The sequence below is a fragment of the Cnephaeus nilssonii genome, assembly GCF_951640355.1.
Source record: "Cnephaeus nilssonii genome assembly, chromosome: 12".
Taxonomy (NCBI): Eukaryota; Metazoa; Chordata; class Mammalia; order Chiroptera; family Vespertilionidae; genus Cnephaeus; species Cnephaeus nilssonii.
This window is the reverse complement of record NC_137083.1, coordinates 53,484,961-53,507,282: the sequence shown is the minus strand read 5'-3', so window position 1 is coordinate 53,507,282 and position 22,322 is coordinate 53,484,961. Positions and strand designations below refer to the sequence as shown.

Here is a 22,322-nt window from a genome sequence, read left to right as displayed (position 1 = left end):
TTAACAACTTTGTCTTTCCATATAAGTTTTAAAATAAGCTTGTCTGTGCCTAAAAAAGTCCTCACTGAGATTTTGATAGGAATTGCATTAAACCTATGGACCAGTTTTGAGAGAATTGACATCTTTACAGTGTGGAGTTTTCCAATCCATGAACGTAATTTATCTCTCCATTTATTTAGGTCTTCTTTGATTTTTTAATACGCATTGTAAATGGCATCGTGTTTCAGTTTTGGTTTACACATGTTTATTGCTGGTATACAGAAATGCTATACTGATTTTGTGTTTGTATGTGTGTGGATCTTGAATCCTGCAACCTTGTTGAACTCACTTATTAGTTCAGGATTTTTTATGTCATCTGAAAATAGGGACAATTGCATTAATTTCTTTCCAATCTATATGCTTGCAATTTACTTGCCTTGGTGTAATTGCTAGGAGTTCCAGCACTCTGTTAAACATCCTTGCCTTGTTCCCGATCTCAAGAGAAAGTATTCATCCTTTCACCATTAAGTGTGAAGGCTGTGACTGGGTCTTGGTAGCTTTTGTCTCCTCAGCACTTTAATAAATAAATACAACAAGGCATATACGTAAGCACTGCCTCCCGTTAGAATTCATTAGCACCAGCCGACTGACCAGTCCTTGCCCTCATTTCTTCATTAACGTCCCAGTATCTCTTGAGTTCCTTCATATACAGGTGTGGCAACCAGATGTTCAGCCCTTCCCCAGCAGCTTTAATCTTTCCTGAATGCCCACAAATGCTAATTAATTCACTTCAGACTTTTTCCAAGAATCTTTTTTCCCCCCTAGACTGACTCTCTCTCCACTTTTGAACAATGTGGACAATACTGACCTCTGCCATTTTCTTCTTGGTCTTACTGCTGGATCTTATGAATTCCTTATTAAGGTGTTTAAATTTACAGATCTATCTTTTCTATCAGGCTCTGAGCTCCCTGGATGCAGGGACTCTGCCTTATTCATCCGGGAATCTCCAGGGACTGGCACAAGGTAGGATTCTATAAATGTCTGTGGAATGTTAATGTTAGATCAACTCGGCACCATTGTTCCTCATGATTAGCTCGTGCACTTCCTCCTCTACTCTGCATCTTTACTTCCTGTTTATCTTTTATCCTTCATTCTAAGCCACTGTGAATTCCTTTTTGAAGGTATAAATGGATAGAGAGATACAGCATATTTTAAAGTAATTCTTTTATTCCTCCCAGGTACTATCTTGGCCGTCGTATGTTTATCGTTATCTCAGAGCCAGACATGATCAAGCAGGTGTTGGTTGAGAACTTCAGTAATTTTACCAACAGAATGGTATGTAGTTTTCTTTCTGCATATGGATGGATGGGGAATTATTCTCAGATGCAAGGACTGCACATCACATCTAATAGGGTTATGATTGGGTCTCTTATCAGGTTTAGATCAGCTCAACTCAAAATTGAGCTCCCCAGTGAATTCAGGTTTTCAAAAGAGATGGACAGGACTGGCAAAAAAGAATGGAATTCACTAAAAAATGCTTCGAGACAGCTAAAGATCAAGAGAAACTATGGTTATAAAAATGCTAAAACCAGGAGGGTTGTTCAAAGCTAGAGGAATCTAGAGGGCACAGGTCAAGTGACTGAGGAAGACCCAGCAAGGTTAATAAATGTCAGAGAAAAGGCAAAATTTTGAGCCTCTTGTGCTGAGAGTATAAAATTCTTGAGGCTGGGAAGGAAAGACAAGCAACGTTATGAGGGAAATGTGTCCCCAGATAGCAAGAGGAGCCTGTAAGAGGACCCTTTTATGTCAGTTCAAGTCTCCGACCCACTAAAGGATGTACATACTCCATCTTTTTAGAAAGTATATTTCCTACTTTTTATCTTTGATGAGAAATCCCAAAGAATGGAAAAGGTGACAGAAAGTGGCAGAGGTCCGTGTAGTCCATATTTTCCAAAAGTGGGGAAATAAGAATTCTAGCAGAGAAGACCAATAGCATTTATGTTGGTTCTTAAAAGAGTCTAAAGTGAGTAAACACTTGTTTGTGAGACTTCAGAGAATCACTATGTGCCAACTTTTTTTTTTTTGGGGGGGGGGGGGTCAAATTAAACTCATCTCCCATTCTTATGTGGATAGTTAGTAATGTAGTCACTCTTGTTGGTTATTTGGCAAACGTTTGCCATATACCAGGCACTGTCTGGGTACTGGTCATAAAGAGATAGAAGACTCAGCCTTGTCCTCAAGGAGCTCAAGGTCTAGGGACAGAGGCTGACAGGCAGAGGGACCAGTACAATATGGCAGGGTGAGAGCCACTGCTGTAGAAAACACTCTGACATCCAGGATGGGGACAGAAGAAAGCTTATTAGATGGGAGATCTTGGGGGTTGGGTCTTAAAGAAAGTTGCATAGCCCCCCTGTGTTCTGTGCTGGTTGAGCCACCCAGAGTGTTTTGTTCTCATTAAATTTCATAAGAACTTATGAGATTGGTACAATTATCATCTCTATTGTACAGACAAGGGGACTAAGACCTGATGAAGTGACTACCCTGGTCACATGACTAATAGGAAGAGCAGGGATTCACATGCCATCTCCCAACTCAAGTTCAGGGCGCTTTTTCCTGCCACTACTATAACAGTTGCCTCAGGTGACATTTCTGGGTTGTCAAGGTTTCACTGAGTAGTTGTCTGCTCACCCAAACATGCTCGTTTTCCAGCCCCGAGCTTCATGCCCAGTGCCAGACACCACGTGGCCACTAGCAGGTGGCCTGGAGGGATGGCTGAAGGAACTGCAGAAGTTTACTATGCTGCCTCTAGGTTCTCTTCCCCGAACATTATATTGCTATCCCCCTGTTAAGTTCAAGGTCTTGTGTGGCATTGGGCTCTTAGAGACTGGGTCTGATAGTAAATGCAGTTGTTGATTTTTGCTCAAAGAGTGTTGATTATAGAAGTGGCGGAAGCCAGTGAGTCACAGGGCCCAGACCGCCAAGCTGCGTCTCAGCAGGCAGCGAAGGCCCTCTGAAAGCCCTACACGGTTCTTGAGTGCCCTTAACCCCTAAGCAGTGAGATGGGACATGTCAGCCACGTGCCTCCCTATTGTTACATGTGACACCCAGATGATACCAAGATCCTGACAGCTGACTTGGAAGAGGGCTGCCCTATAATTGATATATTAGGGGCAGACATTCACTCAACATACACATGCAAGCAGTGTGCACCAACAAATTTGCCCCACCTTCAGTCCACTTCTCCTCTAAATCATTTGTCTGTCCTCCCTAATTTTTTTCAACCCCAGACTAAGGTCTCCAGGCCCCAAATTCAGAATATGGTTCTAATTTCCTTCTTCTACTCAACACAGTGTCCTCAGGATGAAGTTCAAGTTCCCCTGATGAGATTTAAGAGCCTCTGTACTTTAGATACATTTCATATCCTCCAATCTCACCTCTCACTGCTCCCCAATACAAGCTGTCACTCCAGGTGGACCAGCCTCTCCATTCTCTCTGTAACCTCCTTTGGAAAGCCCTGCCCCAGGGCTTTTGCTCAGACTGACACTCCCACTAGAATTGGAGGCAGCATAACAGTGGGTTTTGCATTTACCAGTGATGTGAACTTAAGAAAATTACTTAACTCCTTTAAGCCTCTCCTTCCTCCTTTGGAAGGTGGGGAGATGATCTACCTTAGTGGGCTGGTGAAGGCTAAATGAGATCACACATACAAATCCTGCCTTACATGCAGGCAAGACAAGCACTCAATGATCACTAGCTGCTATTACCTCTTGGTATCTGTCCAATCCCTAGCTAGTCTTCCAGGCTGTCTTCCAATTCTGCCTCCTCCATGAAGCCTTCCCTACTTTTCTCCTTCTCTGAACTCTTATAACATTTATCATCAGCATCACTCACTTTCACAATTGAGCCTATGTGCCCCCTACTATTTACAGTACATGAACCTATGGCTTTCACCCTAATTTGATCATTAGCTCTTTAAGGCTTGTTCTACTGTTTGTACCCCATGGCCCAAGCACATCACGACTATTCAGTATCCAGTATATCCTTGTTCAAACTGAATTGAATCCCCATCAACTTGACATTCTCTCTAGAAGTACTAGGCATTACCTGAACCTGCAAGTCAATATACACTTTCACTTCTCTTCTTCATAAACATGGAAGAAGACCCATCAAAGATTAGAGCTCTAGGAAACCCAATGTTTATACTTTTCCATCTGGGGATACATCCACTTCTCAAGCTTTGTTTACAGTCTTTAAGCCAATTCAATATTGATGGCAAAACAATCCTTAGTGACTCCATTTTTTAAAAACCATCTTTAGAGTGGGATTTTTCTCCCAGGTTTTTGAAAGTCAAATTAAATTGGGTTCTCTGGTTCCCTCTTATCCATCTGCTTATTTATCTGCTCAAAGAACTCAGGATTAGTGAGGCGTGATTTCTCCTTACGAGACCATGCTGCCTCCCCTCCAATAAGCCATGTTTATGTAGGTGTTCAGATACTCAGCTTTATTATACATCCACTCAGTAAACATTAACCACTTACTCCATGCAAGCTTCTATCAAATGGTCCCTTGTGATACAGAAAACACTTCAGCATATTAGTTTGCTATGTTAGGTGAAAAGGAACTTAAATAATGCATGGTTTCACTTTCTGCCTGTGAAAACCCATGTTTGCTCACAAATTCACACTTGACACATGTGGGCCCCACCGACCTGGTGATGTGGGAGGGTGATGTGAGCTCTACGCACCCATGGGAAATTGATAGAGTACACTGGCTGGAAGTGGGGACACCACAGGGAACTCTTGGACATATGTTGCTATTGAGCAAATACTTGAATTCAGAAGTTGCTGAATGAAATGATTATTTTTTCAAACTCCAGAACACTGGGCTGAACAGACTGTGGGTCAGACCCAGGGTGGCAATTCTTATAACATGTCCCCATCACATCTATATATATAAAAGGCTAATATGCTAAGTGTCCCTCCGACCGTCCGCCCGGTTGCTATGATGCGCACTGACCACCAGGGCGCAGACACTCAACACAGGAGCTGCTGTGACACACACTGGCCATTTACAACAAAATATTAGCACCGCGGACCTAACAAAGCAATAGTTGGCTTCCCCCAAGTGGGACACAGGCCCGCCACCAGCCCGGAGTGATGGCCCACCAAATCACAGCCAATGCTGCCAAGGCCCCATGGCACAAAATGAGGCCCACAGCCCAGCCCAGCCCAGAAATGGTCGCTGTGGGCGCCTGCTAATGACATCTCATAGCAACGCCTGGCTTCCTCTCCCTAGTGACTAGCCTCCTTGGAGTTTCTTCAGCCCAGGAACACGACTTACTTTATAGCCAGGTGCAAACATTTTACACTTTAACCAAATGTCTGTGAAGCATTTTCCCATGCCTCATATCATTTGATCCTCATAGAAGTTTTGGAGTAGGTAGATAGGAGACTCGGTAGAATCCTATTTTCTTTTCATTAGCTGGAAAACAGAGATTTAGAAAGTTTAGAAACTTGACCCGACTGAAAAGAAGTAAGAAATGGTGGACCTTGAAAATGACTTCAGGTTTTCTCACTGCACGGAATGTAGTCAAACACTGCTGCAGTTAAATATTTTACCCTTTGTTCTCCCTGCGTGATCTACAATAATAATCTGCTTCGTGTTGATATTTACTGCCGTGTTGCTGACAATTACCTGAAAGAGAATTTGGGGTGCTTCACTGGGCTGGAAAAAGTTTAGCTAAATCAGAAAGCAGGTCTAATTAAGCAAGTTTATTCTATATATATAAAAGACTAAGTTGACTCATGCATGCATGATACATATAAAGCTCTCGCTGGCACCAATCGCATGCATGTGTTTCTATCTGTCATTGTCAATTGTTAATTTGGTTGACACTTCTATTATACAGAAAGGGCGAATAGCGATATTAAAATATTTCTTCTAATTAATTTCCTTTCAATGTGCATGAATCCATGCACCGGGCCACTAGTTTTTTTATAAATATATTTTTATTGGTTTCAAAGAGGAAGGGAGAAGGAGAGAGACACAGAAACACCCATGATGACAGAGAATCATTGATCAACTGCCTCCTACAAGCCCCCATCACTGGAAATTGAGCCAGCAACCCTGACAGGAGCCTTGACTGACAATCAAACCTGGGACCTCCAGGTTCATAGGTCGACGCTCTATCACTGAGCCACATGGGCTGGGTCCCCATCACATTTTTAAAATATAGATATTTTTATTGATTTCAGAGACTAAGGGCGAGAGAGAGAGAGATAGAAACATCAATGATGAGAGAGAACCATTGACTGGCTACCTCCTGCACACCCCCTATTGGGGATCGAGCCCACAACCTGGACATGTGCCCTTGACCAGAATCGAACCCAGGACCTCCTTTCAGTCTGTAGGCTGATGCTCTATCCACTGAGTCAAACTGGCTAGGGCCCCATCACATTTTGTGAGGCTCTCAGTTCTATGGAAAGACTGCTCTCACTTCCCCCGTTTCCAAATGGACTCTGGGCCTCTATCAGTGCCCTCAGCACTTCCTGATGTTGCTTCCTGGTCATGAACCACCGTTAACCATTAAACCCAAACCAGTCTTCTAGCATTTACAGGACCTGTTGCCCCATCACCTCGAGACTTGGTTATTTTTATTTAGATATTTTTAATCAGCTCCTCTTTGCTATCAGCCACTCCAGGGAGCCATGGCAGCTCTTTCTTTACTATCTGCAGAAACTGGCGCTGGGCCCGCATGTCTCAGCAGGGATGGTCACGGCCAGCGGCAGAACTTCCTATCCCTGGTCTCTCCCCAAGCCCGGAGTTGGGGGAGCTGTGGGAAGGGTGAGCGAGGTTGGGGGTCTGTGGCCCATGGCAGGGTCTAGTTGAAAGGGAGCATGGTGGGGTGTGCTCAGCCACTAACCCAGCTGCCGGAAGCTCTGAGTTCTGGTCCAAATGTCAGCACGGAGAGTGGGTCGGGCTGCGGGCGTGTGCGTCTCCGGGTTCTGCCTGGATGCAGAGTGGAGATGGAAGGTGCTGGGAGTTCAGTGTGTGGTGGGTACCAGCCCTGAGGTCCTCATGGGCGACACGGGGTCGCCGCTCCAGGCACAGGTCCGGTCACACCCTTGGCTCACAAGAGACGTGACGGAAGCCACGGGATGGTTTGTGGGTGGCTTTTTCCAGAACCACAGGAACCCAGGGCCCTGGCCGCCCAGGTGCAGCCTCTCCCGAGGCCACATTTGTCCTCTCACCACGCGGACGTCAGAACGACCGGACCAGCTCCTGGAAACCACAAAGCCCTTGGCACTGGCAAAGGTTACAAAAGTTCCGGGGCAAATTAGTCCCCGGAAACCTTACTGCTCTGCACCTGCGGCGGCACCCATCGCAGCGGAGCCGAGCGGCTCGGCACAGCTCACCCCGGGACAGCATGCAGCGCTCCAGGTGGAGCGGCCGCGGGTGCTGGGCCCCCTAAACCCGCAACTGGCGCTCCCTGCTGACAGCTTTGGAAAACTTGCTCCTCTGGAGTTCCTGATCTGCTTTCCCTTAAATGAAGCCCGGAGCCAGTGGAGACATCGGGTTTTCTCCCTGAGCAGTGGGATTCAGGGTGTGAGAATGGCTTTTGCACCGGACTCAGAAGGCTCTTGTCGCCACAGTCAAAGCTTGAATACTTCCCAGCTTTGCGCATCTTAGGAAGGGTTCGCTCCATGACAGGTCCGCAGCTCTGAGCGAGGCGGGCGTTCCTAGCAAACCCCAACGGACTGCACAGAGCCAGGAGCCCAGGTGTGCGGCCTCACATGCCCGGCCCTGCTACTCGGAGGCAGGTCTCTCTGTTTTACGTGCGACCTGGTGCCGGGCACAGGAGCCCCTCCTGCCGGAGCCCGGAGCCCCTCCTCCCCGGGGGCTGCCACTGGAAGTCCCCCCGACAGCCAGGGCGGGAGGCCGGCCCCCCACAGGCCCCCCTTCCGCCCGCTTTGGCCATGTCTGCACATGGCTGGTCCTCGGAAAACTCCGGGTTCAGGGGACCGCGTTTATCTGTAAAGCACACAGCTTCACGTTTTCAACGTGGTGGGTGTGAACCCCAACATCTCTGAAGGCCCTGAGCACCCCAGGAGGCCTGCGGAAGCAGGAACAGTGCTGCGTGGTACTGACATGAATGCTCGGATGCTGTCAGCGCCCTGCAGAACGTGGTCAAATTTCAAATCTTGTTGAAAATGGTTTCATATTTTTGTGTCTGACTAGACCCTTGGTTCAACAGGAAGCCATCTTCATCTTTTTAAAAGAGAAACAAGTAAAATCTTATTCTCATGCCTCTTTCCCTAACTTTTGTGGTGGCAGAAGTAGAAACAAATGTATAGAATAGGGGATTAGTATCTAGAATTTTGGGGAGAGAACAGTACATAAGCCAACCTGGTCTCTCGATGGTTGTGTTCCTGAAGGTTCCATGGAAGGCACGTCACCTCGCTGTGAGCCCTGCCGCTCCTTCCTTCTCTGTCCCCCTTTTTATAACCCCCTTTCCTGCCCGCTTCTCCCTCTAAAAGCCAGAGCCCAGCAGCACCGTGAAAGGCCCTTGGCCTAAATGTAAAGAAATGAAATCAGTTTCCAGATTTGCTACCTCTTATTAGTTCTGTGACTTGAGCTGGTCCTGAACTTCCCTGAGCCTCAGTTTCCTCCGTGTAAAACCTGAGTGTGAGACTAGCTAGGCGCCAGGTCTGTTGGGTTCCCAGTTCAGGTGGCAGTCGGCGCCCACAGGTAACCATGGAGCCCACCAGCACCCCAGAGAGCCACTTCCGGCTTCGGATGAAGCGTCCCTCTTAGGGCCTCTCAGGAGACTTGCCCTTCCCAGCCAAGTGTGAGAGGGGACATGTCAGAGACACCCCCGCCCTCCTTAACACCGCTCCTACGAGACACTGCTGCGAGCCGGTGAAGATCTTCCTCAGGAGACACGACTTCCCAAACCCTCTCACCCTCTTCCCCAGTCAGGAAGGCCCAGGCCGTCGGGCACGGGGCCAACACAAACACAGATCCAAGCGTGTGGTTCCCCTCCTTGGAGGAAATGCTGGAAACTCCATCAGGCAGGGCCACCCGAGTCCACAGCGTGCCTTTGTCCAAGTTAGATGATGAGTTGGCAGATGGAGCCCAAGCTGGATGGAGCCCCCGTTGCCCCCCTGAGCTGTGGACACACCACACACCACACACCCTTCCTCGGAGGCCACGCTCTCGGGCCAGTCAGTGCCGGAAGCAGAGACAGGGGAGATTGTGTGACCTTTGAGACCCTCTTGCACTGGCAGAGAGTGAGTGGGTGAGAAGCGTCCAGTGGGGATGGAACACTTTACTATTTCAAAGCACCAAGACGGAAGCCCTGGTGGAAATCTCTGTGCAGGGGCAGCCATGTGTTGGAAACAGCATATGTGCTCAGGGATAGAATTTGGGGTTCTCCGAGTGACAGGATTCTAGAGTGGTGGTTGGTTATAATACAATGAGGGGCTGGGCAAGATGCTGCACCTGCCGGGTGAGGAGAGAGACAGGTGGTGCCAGGGAGCCTCTCATCTGTGCACGGTGGTGAGAAAATTAGAAAGCGCGGCGAGTGGTCACGGCATACTTTCTGAGATTAATATTTTTGCAGCCTACTTGACACACCCTAAGCAAGTTGGCAATGCTCGCACCAGGACCCCGAAGTCTGACAGCATCTCTTGGCGTCTTTAAAAGCACCTCATTCTGTGGACGCGACCTGCAGCTCTGCGTGGCCGCCTGGAAACTGTTGGCTTCTATGCCACAGCTTCACAGATGTCACACGGATCTAGAGTCGATGTTCTCGCAGGTCCCAGGACACAAGGAAACATTTAGGCTACGGCTTCATGTTCTGTTATGTCTCTGTGCCTTTTCCATAACAACCTGCGCACGCAGGCCCAGCAGAGGGCCCTGCACGGGCTCCGCAGCGCTCTGCGTGGCTCTCCGGGTCAGCTGAGAATCACCGGTTTGGCCCAGGACAAACACCCAATTAATGGTTTCTCTCTTCATGGGACCTCAGAATGCCAAGGTGTTGGTTTTCTTTAATAACTTGCTCCCCAGGATTGTGGCATTCTTCAAAGCTTCAGGTTTATGCTTAGCTGGCCTAGTCAGGAGTCAGGCTCTGTTTTATGAGATCTTAAATGAAAAGATAAACCCGGTCAGCTGTCCAAGGAACATGAAGCAGGAGGGCCACTGCTGGACCATCACTGCTCACCAGGACAGGCCTCCCTATTGCTGGAGAATTGCCCCCAAATTATTGAAATGACATACAAAGGACTTTTGCAGCTGTAAGATCAACAGATGTTGGTTACAAACCACCCCATGAGCCCCTGGAGGACAGGAATCCCATTCTTTGCTAACATAGCACCTGGCACACAGTAGGTGCTCAATAAATGTTGACAACCTAATAACACTGCGACTGAGAGAATTTTAGTTGAGGGAGAGGCCAACTCCAAGATTTGGTGTTTTGGTTAGAGTAGGTTTTTCAAACCTTTTTTGACTGTGGCCTACAATAAGACACATTTCACATCATGACACAGAATACTCTCTCTCTCTCTCTCTCTCTCTCTCTCTCTCTATATATATATATATATATATATATATATATATATATATATATATATATCACACACACACACACACACACTTTTGAATAAAAGTTTTACAACAAAATAGCCATACTTTATAAAGCACTCCTCTATCTTTCTACTCTGCTCTATGTATTGCTTCCTTTTTTTTCTTCTTTTTTTTTTTTATGCTGTTTGCCACCCACTATACTGATTTCACCACTTCCACTGGCCACGGCTTGCTGTCTGGAAACTCCTGGCCAGAAAGCGATTGAAGATGCGTTCGCTGAGACTCTGCACTCAGGGCTGGGCTGACAGACAAGAGGCTAGAAAGCCCTGTTTCCCTGGATCCTGCCTCCTTTTCTGCTCTGACACTCATAGTCCTGCCCCCAGCAGATTTCCCAGTCCGGTTGCCCATTTCTTTGGAGACGAGCCCTCTGTACCTCTCAAGGCATCCCTCAGCAAATCTAATCAATTATTACGCATAGAAAGCCCGAGTGAGGGGACGGTAGTTATTGTTCCATAGGCAGTTTCAGTTTCACGAGATGAAAGAGTTCTGTGGATGAATGTGTGGGGATGGCTCCACAACAATGTGAATGTACTTAATACCACCGAACTGCATGCTTAAAAATGGCTAAGATGGCACATTTTACGTTATGTGTAATTGGCCACAGTGTGTGTGTGTGTGTGTGTGTGTGTGTGTGTGTGTGTGTGTGTGTGTGTGTAGGCAAACTAATACAAAAATACCTGGAGGAGTGTTCTGGAGAGGAAGTCTCAGGGTTGGGAGAGTTTTTAAAGGTCATTTAGACCAACCCCTTGACCCCTCAGACACTCAAGCCTCCCGTGTAGGATTTCCAGGAAGGGGTAAGTCTCCAGCAATGGGGGCTCATCACTCAGGGCAGGTTATTTTTTCTTAAAACAATTCTGCCTTTTGTTTGTTTGTTTTGTTGTTCTTCTTTTTTATTGATTTCAAAGAGGAAGGGAGAAGGAGAGAGAGACAGAAACATCAATGATGAGAGAGAATCATTGATCTACTGCCTCCTGCACATTCCACACTGGGGATTGAGCCCGAAACCTGGATATGTGCCCTGACTGGGAATCAAACTGTGACCTCCTGGTTCATTGGTCAAATGCTCAACCATTGAGCCACGCCAGCTGGGCCAATTCTGCCTTTTGACTATTGGGAAGTTCTTTAGATGTGTAGATCTTTCCCCATAGCTTCCCCTATTGAACCCAATTCTACCCCCTCAGGTCAAAAAACAACCTAAATTTCCTCTCCCATGTAATATGCATTCGGTAAATATATTTTGAGCACACATTAAGTACTGTTCTCTGATCATCCAAGTCTTCTATTTGCAGCCAAACATTCCCAAACTTGACTACTATTTTATAGGACATTCATTCACATCTCCTCCTCTGAAATGACCCATTTGCTGCTCTCCCTCTTACAGTGTGACATCTAGAAATGAAAACATTTCTCTAGCCAATGCCCCCGAAATTTTCCATTAAAACTGGGGAATCCTAATGGAAGCTGTAAGCTGGGAAGAGTATCGTCACAGCAGATTGGGGCTTGGGGCAGGGCGGGGGCGGGGGGGGGGGGGGGAGAAGGTTTGAGGGCCATGCTGACATCGAGCAGAGGGCTAGATTTGTCCTCCAGGTGCAAGATAAAAAATGTCTTGGATCCAATCCTAGGTCTGATGGATGGATACCATATCCAATCAATCTTGACTCTTATCTCTAATTTATTCTGTTTCATCAGGACCCCATAAACCACCACCCAGCCTTCCTTGGAGTGAAATGCTTTATTGCCTGCAGCTTTGCACAGGGCTGGGTGTTTGCCAATATATAAATATACCTAATGTATACTTTCTCCTTTGACTCTGGAACCTAAACAAATGGGTTATGTTCCCATAACTCCCTAAAGCCACAATTCTGTATGGTGACCAAGGCACTCCTAACGAATTTCATTCTAAACACGGAGAGGTATTCCTCTGCAGAAAAATAGCCCAGCAACTTGGTTCTTATATATAATTAAATCCCCCCCCATACTTTGCAGTTATGTTTTATAGCTTATTTTGAGTGTTCATATTTTATCAGAAAATTATAATTTTCCTCTAAATAGGAGTTTTTACAAGGGTTTTGAATTATGATGGCTGGCTTCATGTTTCAACTATAATTAAAACGGGGAAAAGAACTAGTGAAACCATACATCACACGTGGTTCTGAAGAGTGCTTGGGCCTCCAACCCCCACTCCTCCTCACACCCTGCAGCCTCGGGGCGGGGGGGGGGGGGGTGGTTCACACTGATCAGGTGTGGGGGTGGCGGGGGTCACAGCTTTGACCACTGGGTGGGAATAGCTGGTTTTAGGAAGAAACAGAATAGCCTGGAAAGAAGGGGTGAGGAGGACTCATCCTTTTCATGCTTCCAGACTCAGCTTGACTACCTCCTCCTCCGAGAAGCCTTCCTGACCGTTTAGTCCTCTACGATTTTCTCACCTTGCCCTGTTTCCTCACTTCATAACTCTCACCTTCTCACGAACAGTAATGACATCTGTTCGTTAGTCTATGAGCTCACTGTCTGCTTCCCCACTGGACTATCAACTCCTTGAGGGCCAAACCTACGCCTTCATTATTCAACCCTGGAGAGCCACCTCCTTGTTTATATTACACAGTCAACAAATGTTTGCTGAATGAGGAAAAACGAATGAATGAGTGAGTGTGTGAAAGAGTGGAAATACACGGAAACATGGTGCCCTCGGAAGCAGCTCTGTTGGGATAAGCTTCTGAAGGACGCTCCTTTTCCCCCTCCTGTCTCCCTCCGCACTCCCCACCTTATCTTCCCCCATTCCCCGCCCCCTACCCACCCCCAGGACACACACACCAAGGACCCAGACACATGAGTCTGTCAACTCCCGGCCCAACCTGACCAATCCAGCCACACAAAACTTCTTGCCATCAAGTTCAGGCCTGAAACTCCATCCCAGGGGAGAGTAGCTCACCTCAGGAAGCCTGCTGTTCGGTCCTCAGGGACCCCTCACTCTGCAGGGAGACTGCAGAGCATACAGAACCGCTGTGTTACCTATACAGCCGTGACCTCATTGTCGCAGGGCGAACTGGGCCCGCAGAGCGTACCCATCTGCTGCCATGAATCTTTAGGCCATTATCCCTAAATCTTTATATTCTTCTTCTGTATCCTTGCAAACGAAACCTCCCCATTGCTTGGTCATTGGTGAACCTTTGACTAGAATGTTTATCATGGGCCTGTATTGCCGCCCAGGTGGCTCGGGCTCCCTTGTGGTCTAACCCTCTGCTTGCTGTTTTCCATCAGGCAACGGGTTTGGAATGCAAACCGGTAGCTGACAGCATCCTGTTTTTACGTGACAAAAGATGGGAAGAGGTCAGAAGTGTCCTAACTTGTGCTTTCAGCCCTGAAAAGCTGAATGAGGTAAGACACAGGAAATGCAGACTCTCTTCCTTAAGGAACAGGTTTCTTTTCTTCAAATGCTGATGGAGAGCTGGTTCACCCTGCATCCCTCGTCCACGTGACCCACAAAATGCCCTGCCTCCTGGGGCCTTCAGGCCTCCCTCTTCTGCAAAAAGCACAGGACACGGTACTGGCGTCTTCCATTTCCCCAGCCTCCACATCCTCAGAGGCCATGACCAACCAAATCAACAGCACTGATGGCATTCCCTCTATGTCCCCAGACCTGCCCCAGGCACTTTGGGGGCACACAGGAGAAAACTGGGGCAGTGCTCCTCACACTTTCAAGTATACTGGACCACCCGGTGGTGGTCTTGTCAAAATGCAGATTCTGATGGGGAAGGCCTGGGATGGGGCCCGAATCTGCTGTCTCACCACCTGGCAGGTGATGCGGATGCTTCTGAACAGTGAAGCATGCCTTACGTAGCGAGGGCCCGGAGAACAGCCTGAAACAAAGGCGGGCTCCGAGTCAGACCTGACGCGGAAAGAGATGGCCATACATTCCCGGGAGGAGTGGGGGTGCGCGTGGAAGAGCTCTGGGCGCGCAGCATGCCCTGGTGGAGGAACGCCCTGGCCATCCTTCCCGGCCGAGGCAGAGGGAAGAGTGGCATCCCCAACAGGCTGCCAGCTCTGTAAGCCCTGAGCCCCCCTCCCCCACCTCTTCTCCCGGCCAAGTTCTCCCACACCCGATCCTCACTGATGGCCCCTCCATTGCCGATCTGGCTTTAGCTTCTGTCCCGAATTCTGCAACAACTCAGGAGGAGCCCTGGAGCCCTTACGTTCGGTGGCGAAGGGACTGCCTCAGTTTGAGTCTCAGTTCCAGAGCCGTCCACCACGTCCAGCTGTTCCAACATGTCTGGGCTTGGAGTGGCCTGTCGTCAGCTCAATAAATGAAAGCTACTCTGAGCTTCAACTCACGACGCTCACCCATATGGTCCTGGTTAATGCCTATAAATTTTCTGAAGCCCCCAGGAGAGGAAAGGGTCCCATACATCATAATTAACTCCATGCAAGTGAGCTCTCTCAGAAACCTGTGGTCCTGCCCATCTTCCATGAGGTTTAATTTGTTCCCACCGCGACTTTTGGTATCTGAGGTCAGAGGTCAGCTCAGCTCGTGGCCCCAGCTCACCAGCTCACACTCACAGCTCTTACTGCGCCAGGCACCACTCAAAGGGCCTCCTATTGGTATTAACACACAACCTTCACCGCATTCCTGTGAGGGACATACTATTATTATCACCTCATTTTACCGATGAGGAAACTGAGGCACAGAGAGATTAAGTAACAGACCCATGTCACACCTGTACTAGTAAGCTAGTAAGCAGCAGAGCCAAGATTAGAATCCAGCTCCAGAACTGATCAACCCTTCCGACTGACCGCTTCTCTTCTTAGCTACGTGGGACTGCCCCCAGGGGTTGCCTGGGGAGTCGGGGGAAGGAAGTAGAGCAAATGAGGCCTCTGTGGAAACCTGGGCGGGTTAGAAGCAACACTCCTCTATTTTATACCCAGGTTTGGAACCAACTGAGGTATGGAAACAGGTTTCAGACAGAGGTAGTAACAGTGTCCCCTTTCCTACCAGTAAAGCTGTTTGAGAATGGTGGCTCCGCCATCCAGTCCCAGAATGGGAAGGTTGCAGCCTCCCCGCAGGAAGGCGGCCCAGAGCACACACCCGATCAGGGAGGGAGCCCTGCTCCGCTCTAGCCTCCTTACATATGGAGGTTTCAAGGGAGACTTTATTTGGAGGAAGGGCCTGCTTCTTGAAAAAGTTGTAAGCACTGGACAAGTTCAAGGGAGGACACCTTTATGATATTAGTCACTGAAATGTTGAGTTAACCACAAGACGGGGAGTGACATCCGCTGGACATGGTGCACCCGATTTCTTTACTCATGGGTCAGCAACAGCGTGACGGCACTATAGACGCAGCGAGCATCTCATCTGTTAAAAAGACACTGATGAAGTGTATCTGATTGGGGAAAAAAAAACAAAAAACAGTAAGAAGGGAAAAGAGTTTTCTTGTCAATCTTGAGCTATGTTTCCTTGGAGGGGGCAGGAAGACCCTTATCAGGGTCTAGATTTCTTTAGCACCTTACAGGGTATATTCCAGAAACTGATACAATGTCGTTTCCCAAATAAATCTAGAGCTTTGGGGATCCGAAGCATTTCCTTTGTCCGGTTCAGAAATCGAAATCTTAGTGTCTGAATTAGTTGTGGAAAATAGAGTTCCTCGCAGTGGTTCACAGCACTAGGGTAAGGGGTTGTCATAAATGAAAGAGAGGCAGGGGGAATGTCATAGACAGATCCCCTGGGTTTTGCTTCAGTTCTAGACCATTGTCTAACATACACCCCCAGTGAACTTAAAGCTCCACAGAAAATCATATTCCTACTAAATACAGTTCAGTTTACTTTCTTAGGTTTCCATTTGAAAGGATGCCATACGGGGGGTGGGGGCGTAGGGGCGGGGGGATTCCTCTCCTCCCCCTCTCTGGAGAGCTTAGACCTGGTGAGTTTAAGGTTCCTGGGAAACATAAGCAGATGCATCAGGGAGATGTTGGCTGCAGAGCTGGAGCTCAGGAGATAAGGGTAGGAAAGACTGCCGTCAGAAACACAGACATGGGTGAGGTCAACTGTAGCACAAGAAGAGAAAAGGGGGGTGTGGGGAGCCCATTGAAGTGAGGGGCAGAGCAGAAACCTACAAAGAAGGCTCAGGAAGAGCAGCTGAAATAGAATTCCAGGAGAATGGGGAGGGGAGTATTTCAGGGAGGAGAGGTGTTAAATGCTGCTTAAATAAAGGAAACATGAGGACTGAAAAGGATGTGACAAGGATAATATTTTTCCAATGTTAAACCAATGTAAGTGTCTCATGCTCCATAAATCGTGTCCCTTGTGATTTTCTCTCTTCACCAAATCCGTGGCTCTCGTTGCTTCAGAAGGAGACAGTGGGTGCTGTCCAGAGCCAGGAAGTTGTTGCTCAATTTGGAACTGCACCCTAGGCTTACTTGATCCGTACAGAGACGATGGTCTTGGAAGCCAAGATTTGTTAGGAGGATAGAGTTTTCCTAAACCCCAAAGCAACTTCCCTTTGCATATGAAGAACAAGCAAGGTTTGGGGCTCTGAGCATGGACTCTCTGACAAGATGAAGACAGGATGGAGGACATGAGAAGAGGCTGGTTTCTATTCTGTGGAAGATGGAGGGATGGAAGGAAGAGGAAGAGCAGGCTACCAGACAGTAGTGTCCCTGACTGCCTCCTTCCCCAGCATATGTAACCCGCCCACACCCCTGGTTTCTGGGTGGTTCCTTGGACTTAAACCTCCCAATGGCCTCTGGTCTCTAGATCACTGGTTCTCAAACCAAGGGCTTGTGACCAACAGCTGCACCAGAATCACCTAAAACCCTTGTTAAAAAATACATAATTCTAGCCACCCTAGGACCTGCAGAATTAGGACTTCTAAGCGTGTCTGGGAATCTGTACTTGTCACAAGTCCCCTGGCATAGTTATGATAAGAGCTAGAGTGGAAAGCACTGGTGATCTGTCTTGCTCTTGGTCCCTTGTCCAACCATCTGACCTGTGGCTTACCCACATTCTCAGAATCTGGGCCCCAGGACCCCAAACCCCTTCCCTGCCTTCTTCTTCTCTGTAGCTCTATCACCAGCTAACATTCCATTTACTTGACTTCATTTTTCTTTATTGTTAACTGCACGGCACTAGGCACATAATGGGCTCTAAGTAATGATTTGCTGAATGAATGGATGAATGAAGAATCAAAGAACCAGGAAGCTTTCTATGGAAGGATATATATTAAAACTGAGATAAAAGGAAAATAATCTTATCAAGGAAAAATTAAATATAAGAATGCAACCAATTGTTGGCTTCCTCTTTTAGAGAGTCACCAATATAGATATATATGGAAGTAGAAAAAGTAGATCATCCCAGCCGTCATGGCTCAGTGGTTGAGCGTCCATCTACTAGTATGAATCAGAAGTCATGGTTCAATTCCCAGTCAGGGCACATGCCCGGGTGGTAGGCTCCATCCCCGGTGAGGGGCGTGCAGGAGGCAGTGGTTCAATGATTCTCTCTCATCATTGATGTTTCTATCTCTCTTTTCTTCTCTGAAATCAATAAAAAAATATATTTTTAAAAAAGAAAGAAAGAAAAAGCAGGTCACAAGGACACAAAGAGGAGCATGAGCCCTAACTGGTTTGGTTCAGTGGATAGAGCATCGGCCTGCGGATTGAAAGGTCCCAGGTTCGATTCCGGTCAAGGGCATGTACCTTGGTTGCGGGCACATCCCCAGTAGGAGGTGTGCAGGAGGCAGCTGACCGATGTTTCTCTCATCGATGTTTCTGATTCTCTGTCTCTCTCTCTTCCTCTCTGTAAAAAATCAATAAAATATTTTTTTTTTTAAAAAGAGGAGAATGTGGTGCACAGGGTCTGGGTGGAGGAGGCAGAGCGGGGAGAAGCTCAGAGAACCAGCAGGAGCCTGCGCTTCACTTGGTTGCTGGTCCCTAAGTTAGTTTTCCCAGAAATAACTTTGAAACATCAATTATCTCCAGTCCTTTCTGAATTTGTAACTAGCTTTTGGGCTGTATCTTCCAACTTCAGAGCTCATTCTTGAAATCAAGGTTTGTTTTCCCTTGGAAGTCTCAGGCTCTTTCCCGTGGCACCCTGGCAGCCCAAGTCCGTTACTGTATCTGTGTCATTAAGGTTCAAATGGCACTGGCTTTCTTCGTGTGGATATTAGGCCGCCTCAGTCAACAACGCTTGAAAGTTACTTTCAAATCAGCATTCTATCACGAATCCATATTTTTTACTTAAAATAAAATTGGTTTCCGGCTTAAGTTGTACCAGGGATAATATAGAGAGACAGAGAAACAGTGAAAATCGACTGATTCATGCCTGATTCCGGAAGAAGAGACCATCAAGTCATAGCCCAGTGACAGACGCGTTATTGAGATTTATATTAAAGGATGGCTAGGTAGTGCTGGGGAAATAACTGATTACTTTATTGGGGGGAAATTTTGCCAGATTAACCTGCCAGAGTTTTCACCCTGTCCCCTAAAGGATTAATTTTTTTTAAGGGGCAACTGGTAGATTTACTTCGATTGTTAGAGCCTTTTTCTAGATTCTTTACCAAAGACTATTAATGAGTAACCCTGGGATTGTGTAAAACTTTATTATGGGTCAGGAAGTAAGTAGATTTATCTTCAGGAAACAAAACTGGGGGCTAATTTAATTCTTCTCTGAGGGAAAAATATAAGTAAGGGGATTCCCTGGAGACCCAGGTTAGCACTAATTTTATTTCTAAATTTTATAACTCATCTGAAAGAGGGAGAACACCGGGAAATCTATACATTTGTATATTTCTCTAAGCTCTCTGAGTTGAAAAGTATTAAATCAATTGGAATAAGTTGCTAAGACTGTTCTAAGGTTGTGTATGTCAGCACAAAAGTGGCAGCTAAACCTTCAGTGTAAGCAAGAATAAAATAATACATCGAGGAGAAAAGCATTTCGACTACACTTATGTGACGATGAACTTCAAACTAGGAATTACTACCAAGGAAAAGGATTTGAAATCACCGAGGGCCAAAAAGGCCTTATGGTCATACAGTTCAGTAAAATATTGCAGACCGTCTTCTTAGAGATTCATCCAGTACCTTAACATTTTAAAGGCTTGGGAGAAACCTGCAGTAGAGAGATCTTTGTACCTTTGTTTATTCTGGGTGCAAGTAAGTTTGCAGTAGGGTAGTTAATGTCCTAGTCGGCTACTGAGAGAAATGAGGCAATTGGGCACTATCTATGTCTTTGGATGTAGAGTTCATGGGCAACTCCATTGTCAAGTGCCTCTTGAGCAGAGACCAAGCTCCAAATTGGATGGACCATGGACCATGGACCCAGCCCAATATGGTGGCTGGTATATTCTCAGTCCTCAGAGCTGGACAGAAGGGATGGACAGTCTCTCATTCACCCAGATAAGTAAGCCGGTGGTGGCCCACTGAGCAGATATAAGAGAACTGGCAACTTCATACATGATTTCCTAAGGCTACGTGTGTGTCACTCAAGAGGAAATGAGCCAATTGTATATCTGTGCTTGGGGACTCTGTTAAAGAAAAGCCCGACCAACTGGGAAGGTTGGTATCTCTCCCAGTCGCCGAGAATCCAGCTTGACGCCTAATTTTTCACTCTCATCCAGATGTTTCCTTTCAGGAAGGCACAGGCAGATGACTCTTAAAGGCAGAGGCAGATGTGGTTATTATTCCCTCTAGGCCTTTCTTGCCTTGGAGAAGACATATTACTCCAGGATGACTACAATTTTTAAAAATTTAAGTTGATAAAGCCAGCTGATGAGTAAATGCATAGTTACAACCATCTCCGTGCAAAAGTCTTTGCAGAATTACAGTCATCATCACAGTTTAGTGTGGCCTTTAAATTTTCACTGTAAACTCACAGACAGTCACGCACAAGGGCTTCTAACACCGAACCTCGTCTTCCAATGATGTTAGAACAAGCAGCGTCCTCTTGGCTGTATCAGCCTCCAGCCGTCTATTTTTAATATTTGCTTTTATTTCTCAATCTTTCCAAACAATAAAAATGAAAGTCATTATAACCAAGTGTGGCTGTGGTGATAAATACTCCGGAATCCAAAAGTACATTGTCACTGCCTGACCAGTTGCCCATTTTCCAGAATGTCTGGGTATTTATCTAGCAGCAAGAGGCCCTTACCCTGCAACACAGTTGTATTCCACTGACACTTAACCTCCTAGATAAAATCGATATAATGATGAACTGTTTAAATTCTGGTTAAAATGATCCTTTTCCATCTGCATTCAAAAGAAAACACACTCCTCATCATGGGTACCCCATCCTGGGTTATAATTTGGCTCTCCTTTGCCAGAATTATAATGTCACTTCGACTTGCCACTGGTTAAATCTAAGAGCATCTCAATGTGCCTCCTAGCTGGTCTGTTGCCTGGCAACACCAGCAGCCACCTCCTTTTCGGGGTGAGTTCTAATTGGTCAAACTCTTGACAGGAGCCAAGAGTGATTAGAAATGACATTTTATTATTCACATAGATGGCTAGAACTGATATATATCAGCAGGAAATTTTGCATAAAAATAAGTCATGGATGTTTTCAATATCTGGGTGGCAGAGGGAGGCTGTAAGTTTTGCTAACTAGTATGAATTTGACATTTATTAGTCACCTGTTTAGAAAGGACTAATACTTTCGGTATTAATTTTTCTATTTTTTAAATCAACAATATAGTTCAATACCATTTACCATCTGTATTAGCTGACCTTTATTTATTCAGAAAATCACCCTCTAACGTCCATTCCAAAACAGCATCAATGCCCACAGGTCTAAGAGTGCCAAATAGAATGAAACATTAAATTCATATATTCAACCGATATTTATTAGTTCCTGTCTTTAAGGGGTTTATCATGTAGAAGGGCAACAAGATGGATGTATTCCTACGTCATTTCCAACTAGTGGGAGACGGTGGCACTTTGGGGACTGGGGGGTAGGTAGTCTTGGAACTGAGCCCTGGAGGTTTTGCTGAGTTTTGACAGAGTGAAAGGTGCTTTGCAGGTGGAATGAGCTGCAGGAACAAAGTCATCTGGACGAAAAAGTACAGGGTGTGTTTGGGGAATAGGGAGTATAAACTGGCTGGCACACAGAGTACATGCAAGCACTTAGTGAGAGCAAATGGGAAAAGTAGGTTGAGGCACACAGAGTTCCCAGTTCTCTGCTGGGGGTGGGGGGAGTGCTTGGTGCACACTTCACTGAATAGTGAGGAGCTATTAAAGACTTGAAAGTGGCGGATTGAGGAAAAAAGCGTTCCAATTCAGCCATTTAGCTTCCAAGATCACACACACACACACACACACACACACACACACACACACACACACCAACTCCTGGGCAAACACTCTGGAGCAGATGAGGACAGGTCTCCACTTTGTGTGGCCCCAAAGGGGTGGCTCCTGGGGGCCCAGTATTGATCTCAGGGGGGTGGCCTGCACTCAGGCTCTTTTCTGAATCTTCCTTCACAGATGACAGATGAGCCACCCAGCCTCACACCATCAATGTGTGGGGCCATTTCCGTTTACAGAGGCCCTCTCCTCCAGCCCCCTCAGGAAAGGTGTCTCTCCTAGCACTCAGCCTGTCTCCATTCTCCAACCGTCCTGGGGCTCCAAAGGCTTAATGGTGTTTGTTTTTCAAGTTCATGGCGTCAGAACTGGATTGAGTGAGATTGTAACCTAGATGTTCATTAACTGAGGAGCAAAGG

General features: G+C 46.8%; 1 protein-coding gene across 2 annotated transcripts in view; it reads left to right on the top strand.

The window, feature by feature from the left end:
• TBXAS1 (thromboxane A synthase 1) overlaps positions 1 to 22,322 on the top strand; it is a 155,050-nt gene that overhangs the window by 74,807 nt on the left and 57,921 nt on the right. For both annotated transcript variants that reach the window (XM_079785787.1, XM_079785786.1), the window contains 2 exons: positions 1,218 to 1,314; positions 13,882 to 13,998. In XM_079785787.1, coding sequence (XP_079641913.1) covers positions 1,218 to 1,314; positions 13,882 to 13,998 — 214 coding nt within the window. The remainder of the gene's footprint in view (positions 1 to 1,217; positions 1,315 to 13,881; positions 13,999 to 22,322) is intronic.